The sequence below is a fragment of the Papilio xuthus genome, unplaced genomic scaffold (genome assembly GCF_000836235.2).
Source record: "Papilio xuthus unplaced genomic scaffold, Pxut_1.1 DF827756.1, whole genome shotgun sequence".
Taxonomy (NCBI): Eukaryota; Metazoa; Arthropoda; class Insecta; order Lepidoptera; family Papilionidae; genus Papilio; species Papilio xuthus.
In genome coordinates this window covers 2632214-2650137 of record NW_013530893.1, presented here as the reverse complement: position 1 = coordinate 2650137, position 17924 = coordinate 2632214, and the positions used below count along the sequence as shown (strand labels likewise).

At 30.7% G+C, this 17924-nt stretch overlaps 1 protein-coding gene across 1 annotated transcript; it reads right to left on the bottom strand.

The window, feature by feature from the left end:
- Window positions 1–14950: 14950 nt before the first annotated feature.
- Window positions 14951–17528, bottom strand: LOC106116198 (5-hydroxytryptamine receptor 1). The gene is made up of 2 exons (XM_013309954.1): window positions 16242–17528; window positions 14951–15791 (listed from the first exon to the last, which is right to left on the bottom strand). Exons 1-2 carry the CDS (start codon window positions 17202–17204, stop codon window positions 15051–15053), a joined length of 1704 nt encoding a protein of 567 aa, XP_013165408.1. The 5' UTR covers window positions 17205–17528; the 3' UTR covers window positions 14951–15050.
- Between the last annotated feature and the right edge of the window lie 396 nt (window positions 17529–17924).

Genomic DNA, 17924 nt, shown 5'->3' with positions numbered 1-17924 from the left:
AACTAAAAGTAGCCTACGTGTTCTTCCAGACTATGTTCTACATCCATGCCAAATTTCAGCGAGATCCATACAGCTGTTTTCGAGATACTTCCAAACAAACATCGATCCATCCATCCAAACATTCGCATTTATAATATTCGTAAGAAGTAAAAATGCGCGAATAGATGATCATTTTTGCCAAAGTTAAAGGAAACTTGGAAGCATAAAGAGACATAAACCTATTTTTTAAATAAAATCTTTGGTGAGGTTAGGCCTTTAACAAAAGAACCATAGTAAAGTTCGAGCTTATTTTATGTCGGAATTTTGAACAATGGGCGACCACTAATGTTGACAAAATATTTTTGTTTTAGGCAGCTTTTATTTAATTTTATTCAACTTTGTATTTCCGCTTAAATTTCAATGAAACCACAATTAAACTCTGCCTCGCCACTGGTTCCAGTTTTTTACTCAAACATTTACAGTTTTAAGAACCCTTTCATTCGCTTTGTAATATTATAATTCGGTTGTAATTCCTTTAACTTTGTTATTCCTTTTTATATAAAATATAATATTAAATGAATTCATGAAAAAATCTTAATAATTTTACCGAATAGATAGTTGGATGTTTATTAGAAGGTATTTTCAGAACGGCTCAACGGATCTCGCTGAAATTTGGCATAGATGTAGAACATAGTATGAAAGAACACATAGGCTACTAATTAAGTTTTATTTTTATACCGTGCGGATGGAGTGGTGAGCGATAGCCAGTATTTATATAAAGGATTTGATATTATTACATTTCGAATTACTTAAAATACGAAGTTACATTTTTTGAACACTTATTAAAGAAAACAATATTTGACACCAGTAAAAATAGTATGAAAGTATTTAAAAGGTTAGTAAATAAAACATTTTTTTCTCTTTTTATTTATCAAAGTAAAGGTATTGAAGTAGCTTTGTGGAGCTTTTAACACTTTACACTTTTCACGGGACCTTTGTGCATCGGACACATCTCAACAACACGGCTTAAAACGCAGCGAGCGGTTCGCGTAAATAGTGAACGCTTAGATTTTACGCACTAACATATTATGTTACAAGTTTTGTTTAACAAACCATTTTATAGTAATTACTTCATTTAAATTATTAAAAACATAAGCATAACCTGCACACTTAGTCACTAAGGGAACACTTAGGGTGAGAGATACCTTAAGTGTTCACTTTATAGTGTATATCTATGACGAGTGAATTGAATTGCATATCCAATCTCTTTGGTAAACAAGAAGTTTGCATTCTGTCGAATCGGTGGCATACTGGCCACTTAGCCTTTGACTTTTTAATGTAAAAAAAGAAACATGAAAAAAGAATACTAGCGCGGGAAGTGAAATACTTAACAACGAGACGTTAGTTATGAGAGTTAGATGGATATAATTGTTGTAAATGTGATAATTATTTTAGTGTTTTTAGCAACGCAGTCAACATTTTTGCTGCATTTTGGCTGCTGGGTTAGTCTTTATAATTAGTACAATCTATTCAAAGCTATTTTAAGTAATCATCAAGAAGACACTTAACACGATAGTTAGAATACTTAAGTACTAATCATCTCTTTTGTTCGCAATAACAATAAAAAAAAGAGTTTCTCACTGAGTACAGATAAATAAAATCTTCATTCTATGCCATATGATGTTACTATCCAACGAAAAAAAAAATCCTAAACATGTTTTGTACATCGTACGTTTATCAAAACAACACAAAAGCCCCTACGCTTCTGCCGACCGCAAAACCGCATTCCATTTTGTGGGTCCCATCTGAACAACGAAATCCTTTTAGAACCAAATGACCTCGCTAATTAGTTTATACACGAACTAGCTGTTGCTTGCGACTCCGTCCGCAGAATTAAAAAAAGATATAACTTGTTTTCAAAGTGGTCTTCCCGACTATGTTACTTCTTATTAATATTATAAAAGCGAATGTTTAGATGTTTGTTTGAAGGTATCTCCAGAACGACTGAACGGATGTCGATGACGTTTGGCATACATATAGAACAGTCTGGTAGAACAAATAGGCTACTGATTAAGTTTTTTGATTAAATCCGCGCGGACGGAGTCGCAGGCGACCGTTAGTGTTTTATATATGCCAAATTTAATCGAGATCCGTTCAGTCGTTCTGAGATACCTTCAAACAGACATCCACCTAATCACTCACATTTATAATAGTAGTAAGATATCGTATCCGAAACGATTCACTTCTAATTTGAAATTAGAAACTTAAATGATGAATGACCGGCTTTAATCATCACATATATCCTACCCTTTACTAATACTACCATTTCATGATCAAAAATTCTTGCTTGTATTTTGTCTCTTTTATTTTATAATAGGAAAATGCAAGTTTTATTTTCATCCAGTTTTTTGTTTTCAAGTAAACAGTATTCTTTTATTTCATTCAAGAAAAAAACCACAAACATAAGATCTTTACTTTTCTTTTAGTTTGATCGATTTTTGTTAATTTTCATTGTTCTCTTATAGCACTAAATAAGCCCTCTATTTGGTGGAATGGGCATTTTATTAACATTTCAGTAAACTAGGCGTATTGACATGGGCCGGACAGACAATTGACGGTTGGCGAATCCTATCAGCAACATTTCGATTCCAGTGGATATGTAGTTCTATTATACTACAAAAATAAATCATCAAAATTAAATAGTTTTGTTATTAAAATACAAATGAATATATTTCTACATATTTTTTTTATAAGAGAAGGGGGCAAACGAGCGGCAGGATCACCGAGGTGATCAACGACACTTATGGACATCTGCAATACCAGAGGAACTGCAGATGCGTTATATCTTACTAATTTTATAAAAGCGAAAGTTTAGATGGATGTTTGTTATTACGTATATTCAGAACAGCTGAACGGATCTAACTGTATTGACATAGATGTAGAAAATATTTGAGAGCGAAGTCGCGGGCAAAAGCCACTAGTTTGTAATAAAGTTCTCTTCTCCTAAACTGTATAATGAAACTGTAAAAGGTATTCAATTTTATTTTTGAATTCAAATGAAAATTTTACCGCATTTCCTTTGTTAAGTTAATACGAACAATAAGTTCTAAACTTGCTCGCTTGTGTGTGTTTTTGAATCAATATGCGTTATAAAGACGTTTTTGTTTTACGTTATTGTCACACACAAGAGTTTATCTTTAAATGTCAGCTCAAAGTGGCAGAATACAACGGCCTTTGCCTAGCCCGTTTATCTGTAGTCAAATAAAATGAACCTGTCAAAAACTGTATCATTTCTTCCTGAATTTAAGCGTTCGGTTTTCGTTGCAATGACAGCTGTCAAAATTGCCTTGTAATATTAAAGGTTCCATCAAATATGAAGGAATATTTCCATCAATATTAATTTATAATTCAAGAGCCTTTAAGTCCATTAACTTACGTAGAAAAGTACTTAAATAATTAAAATAGATACTGAAATAACTGGTTAAGGGTCCTTATTTCTTATTAAGACTTGGATACAATCATTAAAAATCTTTAATATCCTTGACAATATAATAACGACGTAAGAAAGACGTAAAAACCTTTTTTATTACGTTAACTGTATCGCGACCTTTTGTTGGCTAATTAAAATAAAAAGCCGAAAGCGAATACATTTTCTACACGATTAGCATGTCAGATCTGATTTTGTTATTTCCGACATGTGAATTTGTTTTACGTCTATTTTTAATACTTGCTAGCTGTCGCCCGCGACTCCGTCGGCGTAGATATATAAAAAATAATAATTAGTGTGTAGCCTATGTGTTCTTTCAGACTATGTTGTATCGTCTCCTGGCTCTAAGCTACCTCACCAATTTTCAGCCATATCAGTAAAGCCGTTCTTGAGTTATAAAAAGTGTAACTAGCACGACTCAATTTTATATATATATATATATAATAGATATACCAACAGCAACATAATTCAAACCCGTAACATAGAGGGGTAGCCAGACACCACGGACCTCCGTTTTGGCGTGCTCTCTAGTATAATGATTAATATCCAAATGAAACTACAAATATTATTTTTCATTTGTTTTTATTTCATTGAACCCAGACCGTACTTTCCTGTACAAGAATACAAATATTATAAGTACAGCTGTTAGGCTCATATTCCTCTAAGCGATAAGACGCGCTATTATAACCGCGCTGCTTGTGAAAATTAAGTAATATATGGCGAGATAAATATGTCTACAGCGTAATAACTAAAATGTATATTGGAAAATGTTACTTTTATGTATACTAAATACGTTTAACAATAAGTAAGTATAATATAGGTGAAGGCTTTCACCTGAACTACATTAGGGGCTACGGAATAAACACGTCCTTGGCTGTCGTCCAAGATGGAAGCGATAACGTTAGCTTTACAAGATAAAGCTTGTAAGGTAAATAGCAGCACGTTAATGTATGTAAATCGAAAATGCTTATCGAATATTGTAAGGATAATTTTCTAAGCTATTTTATGATACAAGTTACGTAGTATTTTCTAGCCTGTGGCATGTCATGTGGAATTTTCTAGCCTATGGTAGAAGTTATATTATTTGGCATATGACGCGAGCGATAAAGAGAATTATTATTAATTTTCCAAATTCAAATTCGTTCAAACATATTGACATTTTGTTTTGAAAAGGGTAAGGTAAAAAATACCCTTATGTCATTTCTTATCGTGACTTAACCTTTTATACCTCAAAGATTTTTGTTATTTTTATTTTTTAATTTATATTATGTTTTGGCATATGTTATACTTTATTCCAAACTAAAATGTGTGTCAATGGGTCATTGATCACCTCGGGAACACGACGCTCGTTTGCGGTTTTTCGTTTGCGTTACTCTTATAAAAAATATATTTTTTTATAATTTAAGTTAATATTTGTATAAGAAGGCGTTCATTACACCATTTTACAACATGATATAAAAGGTACATAATTTTGTAATTTATAATTCTGAAGTTAAAGTACACTTATGATAAAAGTCCTAACGCTGGGTATTCAGAAAGAAAAGATATGTCGTCACTCTCAATTTATACTTAAAAGAAAGAGACAAAAATATATTTTCGCTGGTGGAAGTACAGTACGGGGAGATTAGAAAATACGCATTCGATTCCATAGCGAATTTCAAAAATGTATGAAACTGAAGTGCGACAATCACGTGACTTATCGAAAGTAATAACTTTCGATTACAATAGTCAGTTCCATACATTTTTGAAGTTCGTTATAGAATCGCTTCCCTTGACTTTATATACCGACTATTCGATAAGCTCCTTTACAATGGTAACAAATTCAGCGTTCGTATTATCGTTGTAAATCATTAATCACTGCTTTGTACAATGCTCGAATGTTCATTTCGTTATTGGTCGGTTTTATTACGAACTAACACGAATCCCTTGGATCGCACAACTGTTAGGTCACGAACTCTAGGCATAACGAAGATATATAAAAATAGGTATGGAAATAAATTTGTATATTGATTATGTATTTTTATATGTGCATAGGTTTACGCTAATAGAGCGTCAGTGGCTCAGGAGTCAATCACTTGACTTGCAATGTGCAGATCCTGGGTTCGAATCCCGCCATGTACTAATGTGTTTTTCGATTTCCGATTTACATATGTACATTTATCCGACGTTCTTATGATGAAGAAAAACATCGTGATGCAACCTGCACATATCTTAGAAGGAATCAATGTGGTTGACTATGGCCTAGTCACCCGTGACTTAGGGTAGGTTCCGAGCCTATCTGTGGGGACGTATAGTGAGCTGATGATGATGATGAGGATTAAAAAATCATCTTATAAACAGCCTGTGTTGCGCAGAGATAGTGTAGCTTCCCAACAGTAAAATAATTTTTCAAATCAGTTCAAAACCTTAGCGACAAGCCTGACTGCCCGATAGTGCGGTGCGACACTGGGTACGTGCACACATCGTATATTTACCGACGTAATATTTTTTCTAATAACCAATTGTAATATTTTTTCCAATATGTGTTACCTACTGTTACATGAAATAAATAAAAAAAATTACTTTCGGTTCCTCATCAATGCAATCAAATCTTTCCTGTTTATAGTATTAATATTTAAATAAATTTTACTACTCAATATCTCCATGCTTTTAAATCCTACGTATAAAAAGTAGAAAATAAGCCAGAATAAATTACTTTTATATAACTTAATTGCTAAAGTTACGGCCAGATATAAGTGACCTTTATAAAGTAATACAAAAGAACAATAAAGGTTCGGTCATTTATCGTATGATCAAGTAATTTAGTAAAGTTTGAAAAGTTTTCCAACACTTACATTATGTCGATTGCTCCATTTTATTCTCGAGGATTATAAAAATATATTTTCGTATAAAACGTTTGTATATTTTTTATTATTTGAGATGTATTTTAATTACTCTTATGATGTAGAAAATCCTAAGCATCATCATCATCATGGTAATCCTATTATTGCTGGAGCCAGAAATGATGCGCCCCAAATCGACATTTTCTCCAATAAAATACTTTCTTTTAAAAAATATATCCGTGATGTTGCGAATTAATTTAAGTCATGTCCTCGTTTTTCATTCCTTCGTTATATTTTTTGTTGTTTTCACTATAAAAAAATTCAGTAATTTTTGTTTATGTATAAGGTTTTTGTGTTGTCGTTTGTCTGTTTCTTCATTAGTCTTGCATGATGTGTACACCTTTAATTGTGATAAGTTATTATGTGTTTTCTGTTTCTGTTATAAGTTTTTTTTCGCATGTCTTATAACTTACCCGTTGGTGTATCATAAATAAATAAATTACGTATCGTATTAACTTTTAAATTGATGATATAAAATATATTGTAGCGTTGGAATTTTAAATGAATTTCATCCTTTGAGAATCCGTCCCCAACGGCTTTACTTATAATTAAGAAAGGGATCAATCCCTTTCATAAAGTTTGGAAAAAGTCATTGATACAAGTCGTCCGAAATTCCAAGATAAAAAGTAGGCCCACTCAATGTTTTGTGTTCTTTTACAAATATAATATTTGAAAGGATTTTTATCTGTACTAAAATGACAGCAGTACAATTTTGGCTGTGGTCTGTGGATTTTTTTTCCCCGCAGATTCGAAAGAATTTTCTTTTTCAAATATTTGTGGTTCATAATTTAAAGTAAACTTGCTTGTTACTGGTTTTCATTATCAAAACGTGCAAAAACACATGAACGTTCTGTTAAATTCATCAAGGATAATTTGAACGTATATATTATTTGTATAAGAAAATTTAAAGTTAGGTTCTACTGCCATTAACACAGTTAGAAGTCAATTACTCGTAAGTACCGTTTAAGTAGTGTACTTTAGTTTAATTTAAATAAAACATCAATCAGGGTAAGGATATGTTTACTATAAATTATTTACGCTTCGTCCCAATTGACCGTTAAATCAAATGTCAATAAAATTATACAATTAATTTTAACGCAAATGAGTACGTTTTGTAAACAATGAAATGAAATTCGTTTCCAACGGCATTATTTATAATCGAGAAAGGGATCAAAGTTTCATCCTACTTAAATATTAAGCTCAGAGTCGCTAACAGCCTTCGGGAGACGAAAACCACGAAAAGGGATACGAGAACAATTAGACTTAAATAACTAACATGTTCAGTCTTAAAGTACAGCTGAATACAAAAGCAGATTTTTTAAATGTTAAATATGGAAAGAAGTGAGTGGCCATTAGAAGTCGCTAAAACAGCGAAGTGACCATAGACTTTTGTAATAAGTCAGAAGATTCAGATGACTTGCCTATCTTGCATGGACCTAGGAGGGACACATGTACATATAAAGGATGTGTGCCTTTTAAATATGTCGCCTCATCTAGTCAAATCCAATTCCTTCCTTCCATATAGTAAAAGATGATATGGGAAAGAGTACAAGAAGCGTCAATCAATATTTAAATGCATATTATATTGTATTAGACTCCGTATTTTAATTTGGTAAAATGGAACGGAATAAAGAGTTTACATTAATAAAGTTAACCTTCAAAGATATCAATTACTATCACCTATTAACTATCAGTTCACTATTTTACATATATATATATATATATATGTAAAGTTTTAGTTGCTAACTAGACATATAAACATATAGTAATGATATATGTATATCCATGTTCTCCTTAACAACATAACCAAGATTATCTTAATTACATCTTAACGCTATATCGACACAACGTTGTTATTCTGTCTGGAGAATGTTGTAATTAAATTCACGTTAAATTAACAATCTTCGAGTATCATTGTATTAATTAATGTACTGTAATGATGTTTATACGTTGTAATCAATTAATTGGCAACTTTGATATATATTTATAAACCTACTAGATGTCGCTTGCGATTCCGTCCGCAAGGAACTAAAAAAAACCGTGATAAGCCTTTGTATACTTTTAAACTATAGTCTACATCTATGCCAAATTTCACTAAGATCCATGCAGTCATTTTAGAGAGACCTTCTAATAAACATTCATCCATCCATCCAAACATTCGCATTTATAATATGTTTCTAAGATTTACGTTGCTTTGTACGCGTAGAGCTTTATGTACTAAAAGGCGTTTTCACAGAGGTAGGTCAAATGTATCATTAAACATACTGTTATCAAATACAAGCATCTTATATCCAAACAAGATACGTTATAACGACGAATTTTGTAATAAAAAATCAGTACTTAACATGTTTTTGTGGGCTAGGTTTTAGAAAAATAGCAAATGGATTTATCCACAATGGTAAATAAACCAAGAAACCTGAAGCCATGAAAATTGTGAGAACCCGAATCGTGCCAGTATTTTGACCTCTTCAAATGTCTTGTGTATAGAATTATTTTTTAGTAAAAAATGAGATATCATCCTGTCACACATTTAGGTTTAGGTGATATAAGAACTGTATAAAGGTTGCAACATGTATGATGATTATTTTAGGTATTTAGCAAGGTTGTCCGGTTCTAAAGTGTCCCCGTGGTTTAGATACGGGTCATAGTAGGTTGCGGTTTGTGGTCTTTACGAGGTCGGTGCCTCTAAATATTAAGTAAAATCTACTCTCTGACAAGGTAAAATTGTTACTTCATACAATGTTTTTATGGAAAAATCAAAGCTCCTTTACTACATAACGTTATTGTAAAAACTATGACCTCGTATCACCCTATTTCTCTATTTTAATACGTTTTTTTAAAGGAGGTACGTGGTAAGAACTTACAATGTATTTGTACAACACGAATAGAAGATCAAAATCTCTCTCTCGCTCAAGAAGCTTTAAAAAATGAAATGAAGATAACATTACGAATGCTAAAATATATGTATGTATTAATTCGTTATCTTAAAATACGTTGGAATAGTTAAAATAAATTAAACAAAAAGTAACAGAAAAAATAAGTAGTAATTACGTGGCATAGATACATTCAAACCATAACGATTTTAGGCTTTTATTAAACCAACGAATATAAGACTTTTCTTTAGCAAACCATTTATTGACGTTGAATGATGAAGCAAGAAACTATAAACCTTTATTCCCAAAAAAATCAAACAATCCTGGGATAATAATGTTATTTCGTTACAGTGTTAGTTCAAGAAATGTCAGTTTGATTTGCGGTCAAAAGGTTGATTACGGCCGTACCCTCATCGCTCTTCCCATCAGTAACAGTTATCTTTAATTGAATCAAATCCATACTTAATCTATTACAAGAATAATGAATTATATAAATAATGCAACTGCACATACATACCAATGTCATAAAAATATTTATAAATTAATTTTATATTACTTTTCATTGCTACTGAATTTTGATAATTATTTTGATCAAAACCGTTTCGAAATTTTTGGTATATTTTATTATTTGTAAACTATATAAAATATTTGATTAATTTGGCTTTAATATTAGCAAATTATAAAACATTGAAAGGTCAAAGGAACATTTCTCAATCCAAATGGCATTCTATAAATTGCAAGATAAAAACAATATCTAAACTATTTTAAAAGCTGTTTCTACGAGATTACCTCTAGTAAGTCTTCTCTTCGCTCCGCAAGTCGACTGCTAATGAAGCAATCCGCAGTCAGGATATTGAGCTGCGACCCTCTTGAATGCTGTTCCTCAATATAACGACCCATATTGAACGTAAATACATAAAGAAGTTAAAGGGATTGAAACAAATTTATAAATCCTACTTTAACTTGATTTTGACAAAATTGTGCAAATTAAAAACGAACCATTTTTTAACAGTAAAATTTTAAAATGACTTTTTTTGTGTAAAATACTTAAACCAGAGACATTTCTATTATGATTTTTTTTTAAACTTGATAAAGAAACTCTACTAACTATTATAGGTGTTCTTAAATCAGTACTTTATATTAATTTAACTAGAAGTAAGGTACGTCTGTTAAGTTTTATCCTAGTATTATAAATAGAAAACTTTAGTATTTTACAAGATAAAACTTGTTTCGTCTTCGTCTTGCCGAAGTTTATTAAATGTGTTTTGAAGTTCCTCTGATATATTTCACAAAACAAAAGAAAGTTATAATTGGCATTTTGTTTAACTCCTTAAGTTTTCTTGTGATATTTGTGAAAGTTTAAAGTTGATACTGGAAATTGAATACAGTTAAATTTAAACCACATATTTACTATTATATAATTTATACAAAATCAAGGACAAATTTACGGCGAATGGTTTGCAAAGACAGCCCCAAATGTAAATGGGAATTTATAATTTTCTAAACAATATTAAACCACAAAATTCTCTATCTGGATGATTCGAATTTTAAAATTACCTACCTTCTTAATAGCCAGTGAGCAACGCATTTGACGCAAACTGTCCACCTCTTTAATACCTAATCCTACAGTGATCTGCGAAATAATTTAATAAATATGATTTTAAACAAAATTTGAAAATCTTCCAAATATTATATATGCGAATGTTTAGACGGATGCATGTATGGATGGTTGGATGTTTGTTTGAAGGTATCTCCAAAACGGCTCAACGGATCTCGCTGATTTGGCATACAATAATGTTTTTTACTAATTCCGCGCGGACGGACAGCTATAATTATATTAATATGATTGAAGTTATTTATATTATACGTATAACATTTTCATTCGGTACACGTATTGTTTCATATCTCGTTTATAATGCAACTTCAATACAGATTTACAAACGTACCGTGAAAACGAGTCTTCTATTGTGTTATTGTGCTCACAAAGCAAAACAATGGGTATAGTTCAAGGCGATACGCAAAGTAAATGTTAGCAAGGAGCACGTAGACTTGTTTTAGATAAGATATACACTGAAATTATTCGGAAATTATTTTTAAATCTACATCTTTTGTTCATCTTTAGACACGTGGATTATTAAACAGTTGACTGTTGACTTCAAGTGTCTTGTAGTTTAAAATACTGTTGTCATCTCTCTCATTCTCGATGAAACAATAGAGACAACGATATACTATGCTCAAATGTAACGATAGTAGAATTTCGGTGTTATACGTAGATTTATTTTTGAACATGATTCGTGTTTATTTTTTTTAAGACATGAATTTTGTACTTTGTAAATATGCTATTATATTAAAAAACTTTTTTTTATCTTGTATTTTTTATGATTATTTATGTTGTGTTAAAATATTAATTAAACTGCATATTTTTGGTATAGTAATGTATTTTATTTCACTGTTTTTTGATACTACTATAAGAAAAATACATTTACAATAATTTATAAAGAATTTTATTAAATCTAAAAGTGAATTTATGATTTTTAGTACATAAAAGTAACGTACAATTGAAATAAATAATAAAATAGGCAAAAGTAATGATAATAGGTTGGGGAAAAAGTTTTTTCGCTTGTAGTATGAATGAACTTTTAATAAAGTCTTTTTGGCTTTACTATTTTTATCTGGCTGGTTTTAGTATCGTTAAAAATTTCATTCCAAAAGGAGATAATACCAAATTCAAATTAGGAAAATTTTACATTGCCATTATTTAGTAAAAATGCAACGCAAGCTGGAAATAAAATTGCGATGTGTCTTTTCAAGTCTGTAAGTAAAAAAATGTTTTCAATTTTCGTAAAAAATGCGAGAATCTTTTACCCCAAAATAATAATCAGACTACAACAATTCAAATATTTATAATACTATTTGATACGAGTAATAAGTTTATCTACCCTGAGTTTTCACCACAGAATCATTAATTATTTGTTCCAAAAGAAAGCGTTAATATTTCAAGGATAAAACATTTCACGCTAAAACTTGTTATTTCCAAACTATTTTCCGGAAAACACTTTATCTTTTTAACAATTTCCAAAGAAAAAAATTATGAGAATACTTCATAGAACAGTGGCCGCCGAAATATTACGTTTTAACGTTTACCTGATTAAGATTAATTCTAATTCTTTGAAATGGGATAAACATATTTTCTCATCTCTTTTTCCTTTTCTTATATGTTTGTTTACTACAAAGTTATAAATGGCACAAAACTACACAAATATTCATTTATATTTACACATTTTTTTAATAAATTATAGATAAAAATTATATTATTAATTTAGTATTATTTATGTACATTTTAAATAAATACGTAAACAAAATTTTAATCACTGTATGGTCTTGTAATAAAAATATAATTAAATAATAGTACTACACAAGTCTTTGGCAAATTATAATACTTATTTTTGATAAATTCTTTAAACATGATTTTTATTTTAATGATAATTTCATTAAATAATTAACAATAAATAAATCTTACTTTTACAGTTACAACATTTCTTATTTTCAATCTTACAAAAGTCAAGTTCATAAAATTTCTATTAAACAGATGAGAATTTTTTATACCATTACATCGGTAAAGACAAATTCAGACAAAAAAGTGTTACAAAGTTTAGGAGATCGCTTCTTTAAATTCTGTTTAAATGCATGTATAGAAACATATTTCTTTCTATTATCTTTAAGAGATCGTATGTTTTGTATAGGTTTTCGTGCAATGGAATCTCTCAGTAATTTGTTGTGGTAAACTGAGTTTATATGCTTTATAGTGTACTTGGGTAAGCTTGTTTTTTAAGTTGTTTCTCAGAGTTACTAAATTGTAAAATAAAGTTATATAGTAGTGAAGTAATCCTTAGAAATCATTGCTCGGCATTTTTATTTAAATAGTGTTTTATTTATGTAAATATACAAATGTAAAGCATAGAATGTATTATTTCAATTTTAAAGAAAGAATATCTAATATTATATATTGTTCACATGATAGTTATTTTTTTTTATTTAGAGAAGAAACTTACTAACATAATAACGGAATAAATAAAATTTGTATACACACAACATAATGCAAGAAATTCTATAACACACTATTCTATACATGAGTAGTCTAAGAATAACGTTTTAATGATATCGCTATACAATTCGTTATTCCGATTGTTTTTTGTTCAAGACAAAGTTACTGCACCGATGAAATATTTTATACAAAGGTCAATGATAAAAAAATTTCTATGTTTAATTAAATTAATTACAAATAAGATTACAAAAAAAGGTTAAATTTCACCCACTAACTAATTTTACAATCCTAAAGATAATCTCTGTAAAAAATTCTGTAGAATTAAATTATATTTACATGTAATCTTAAAATATTAGTCTAATACAATCTACACTATATTACTTTATAGCAAATTAAGAAACTACACCAAAGAAAAATCAATCAAGACATCAAATTTAACAATGAAGTTTTTTTTTCTCCAAGCGTAGTTTCCCCACACGGTACCTGTTATATTTACTTCTTATGTACTTAATCGTATTATTGTTTCTCTTATATATTAAATTATAATAACCTAAATCTAATTTATAAAGTTGGATATTAAATATGCCTTATAGTAGTCATTAAAATCTATATTTACATTACAAATAAAAAATATGCGTATGTGAAATAATATTGTTTGAACCACAATTTTTTAGATAAATTTCTTTGCATTTACGATGTATTTTAGTTATTTTCTCATACATACTTTTAGACATTTATTATTTAAAATCCTTTGGCGCGAATGACGTGCTTTCGTTACAAAGTCCCGTGTCAGAATGAATGTGAGGGGGACATAAACGACGTAAATGTTAGTAATGTTAGTGTTGAGTCAATACACTGGCTCATTTTCGGATTTTCTTCCTATTAATACATATCAGTCTCGATATTTTAAATTCCAAACGTAACTTCAATTTATATTAAAACACGCAAATAATTTGATATTATAAACCAAACCAGCAATTAATATTTATTTATAATAGACCGTAAGATGTAAAATAAATTCATACAACTTAATAATTACAATAATTAATTAAAACAAATCCTAACAAAGCTAAATATAAACAATAAACTCAACTACAAACTACTATCACAAACATTGAAATACTATATGTTCCGATTTAATGTTAGTACAATTTTAGACTACGTTGTATTAGTTTTATGAAAGTTACCAAACAAAGTTACATTTATCATTAAATTAATTAATAAATAATGAGTTATTCATTACATAATTAATTTAATGATAAATGTTATAAATAGGGTACTCGATAATATCATTTCAATATTTAAAATAAAATAATTTTATTCATTAATATGATCGTTATAAAACAATTATTTATTTTCTCAGTAGGATGTTTAAAATTGAAATTAAAGGCAGTTGCTTGATTTAATCAAAGTTACTATACATTTTTATGAATAAATTAAACAGTGTTCTAACAAAGTGATTTTCTACTAAAAACAATTAGAATATTTACAATAAGCTTATTACGTACTTAAAGAAGTATTACAAATTTTAGGCTTACAATATTATTAAATCCGTTGTACCAGTACCGATTGAATGAATAACATAAATCTACAAGAATTTAATCTAAGTTAATCTAAGTTAATTTATTTTATATTCTTAGTTATAAGGAAAACAAAATGTTTATACTATACACCAGATCTTCGCGTGCTATATATTTTATCTTATGTACTTCATATTGTTCTTTTGTTTTTAATACTAATTAGATCACAGTATCAAGGTCTTTAACTTCGACCTGAGTTGACAATCATAGAAAACTTTCTGAAGCCCTTATTTCTTCTCTGTCTACAGCCGAAACTATTTCAACACCTTCATCGTAGTTCTGTATTTTGGATGGATTTACACAATAATGTTGATCTGGGTCTCCGTATTGACTGTGATAAAATTCTTCTCTCATCATATGATTCAAATTAGAACATCTAAAGAATAATATCTCTTGGAACGGTTTCCTAAAATCTCGGTTCAATGTTGCATAAATTATTGGATTGAGAAGGCTGTTGACATATCCTAACCAAAGGAATAACGCACTGACGGCATCTGGTATTGTATCTTCATTAACGAATGGTCTTATAAGGGCTAATACAAAGAATGGTAACCAACAAATTATGAAGGCAGACATAATAATCCCCAATGTGGTCGAAGCTTTACGTTCTTTAGCAAGTTGAAATCTTAACTTTTTCTGATGTGGTGAATGTGATTGATGTAGCAAATCTTTAGCTAAATGACTTTTATTAGCAAAATTTGATAAAGAAGAACGAATTCTACTCGTAGTTAACTTGTGTGTACTTTCAGATGATGTACGTCTTCTACCGTCTTTGCTTTGTCTCTTTGTATCACGTAGGTTTTCAACATTTGCAGGTGGTCTGTTTATAGTATGGATTGGTTTATTCGGTGTTCTTGTGTGTAACATAGGGCATTGTGATTCGTTTGATTTCCTTTGTCCAGTGAAACATCTGCCAATCGAACTTTCTGTTTTCTCGGAGCTGCACTGTAAAGGGAGAAAGGATAAAATTATTTAGAAACAAGAAAGAATTTGGTGGTTAGTTGTTTTTTCATGAATAGTGTACCACGCAAGTGCAAATTATAAATTAGTAAATTTAAGGTAGAGCATAGCTGGCTAAGGGGTTAATCATTTGACTTGCAAACTACAGGCCCTGGGTTCGAATCCCGTCAATGTGTTTTTAATTTTATCATGTGCACATTAACTCGACGTTCTTATGGTGAAAGAAAACTTCGTTGTTCGATATGTGCAGGTTGGATAAACTGCACACATCTGACAAGGGGTTCAAACATATGCGTGAAGTCAACCAACCCGAACTTGACCAGCGTGGTTGACTATTGCCTAGTCAACCCTAAATTAGGGTAAGCTCCGGGTTGATGATGATTGATTGAAATTTAATGTGATAGAAAATAACATTGTGAATTGATAAAACCTTACCATAGTATTAGTGCTAGCAGTAGATCCTCTCGTCGGCTGTGGTGCTTGAGTATCCAATAGCTTCGCTTCTGTCGCGCCACCATTCTTTACATTTATCTCCAAATAACAGTGCGTCTCTAAATGTGATTGTGCTCGTTTTTCATCCTTTACTATCTTTCTAGCTGCACTAAATATCTTATAGTATACCACAACCATTACAGTTAGTGGTAAATAAAATGAACCGAAAGTAGCATAAATTTGATACCCTTGATTCTGAGATACAGAACAACTCGTCTCCGTCTTCTCATTACCTAATATTAATACTGGAGGAAGGGATATGAAAGCTGCACTCATCCAAACTATAAATACACAGAATAACATTCTTCTAGGAGTTCTTTTAACACCATATTCTAATGGCTTTGTTATAGCGTAATATCTGTCAACAGATATCATGCAGAGATTAAGAATACTGGCAGCACATGATAATACATCACTTGAGACCCAGAAATCACAAACTACAGGTCCAAAAGGCCAAGTACCAAGTAAATCATATATCATAGCTACTGGCATTACCATTGTAGCCACACACAGATCGCTCACCGCAAGAGAAACTATCAAATAATTACTTGGTCTTCTTAGTTTTCTCACCAAGCACACGGCGACACAAACTAAAATATTCCCCACGATAGTACCGAATATAACTATCATGAAAATTATTGCTAGAAGAATAGTCACCGATGTTGAATATTTTGAATGTTTTATATGTGAATTTCTAACTATTGTTGTTGTATTTTCTACTAATGTCCAGTTGATTGTCGAGTTCAAGTTGGTAATATTGAGTTCAGAGAGATAAATGTCATCTAAATCGTATGACGCGAACGCTAAATCTAATTGCAACGCCAAATATATGAATATGAGAAGACACGAAGGTAAAGTAACAAAGCTAGGCTGTGAACGATTGAATTTATAACCTTTTGCCGCCATACGACTCCCTGAATGGGGTACCGGTTACTGTCTTCGTGGTCCTATGTTTACCATGCATTGATTTCAATATATCCAGTCTGTAAAAGGTTAAACCTTCAATAATCAAGCTAAATCAAGTTTGGAATATTCTTTTGTCAGGTAGCATTCTCGACTTACAAAGCCGCCACCGACGATAGCTGCAAATAATGATTAATTGCCAAATTTGGTTTTTGTTAAGAACTCGACTAGCAGCCATTAGATAGTTGCGATGTGAATGCTTTTTTTTGGATTTTATTTATTTGATTTAATTAAAATTGTTCCTGCAAATTTAACGCTGGTAGCAAATCTGGCACATTTTGACAGTTTCTTCAATTAGTACCTGAAAACAAAAGAACTTTTTTTACAATCAAATATATTTTAATTACCATGCACGTACAAGACAAGTTTTCACAGTTATTTGCTGCCGCTTACGTGTGTTGAAATTCATCATCATCATCTCACTATACGTCCTCACCGAGGGGCTCGGAGCCTACCCTAAGTTAAGCGTGATTAGGCCATAGTCAACTACGCTGGCCAAGTGCGGGTTGGTTGACTTCACACAATCTTTGAATTCCTTCTCAGATATGTACATCACGATGTTTTCCTTCACCGTAAGAACGTTGGATAAATGTACATATGTAATCGGAAATCGAAAAACACATTGGTGCATGGCGGGATTCGAACCCAGGGCCTGCAGATTGC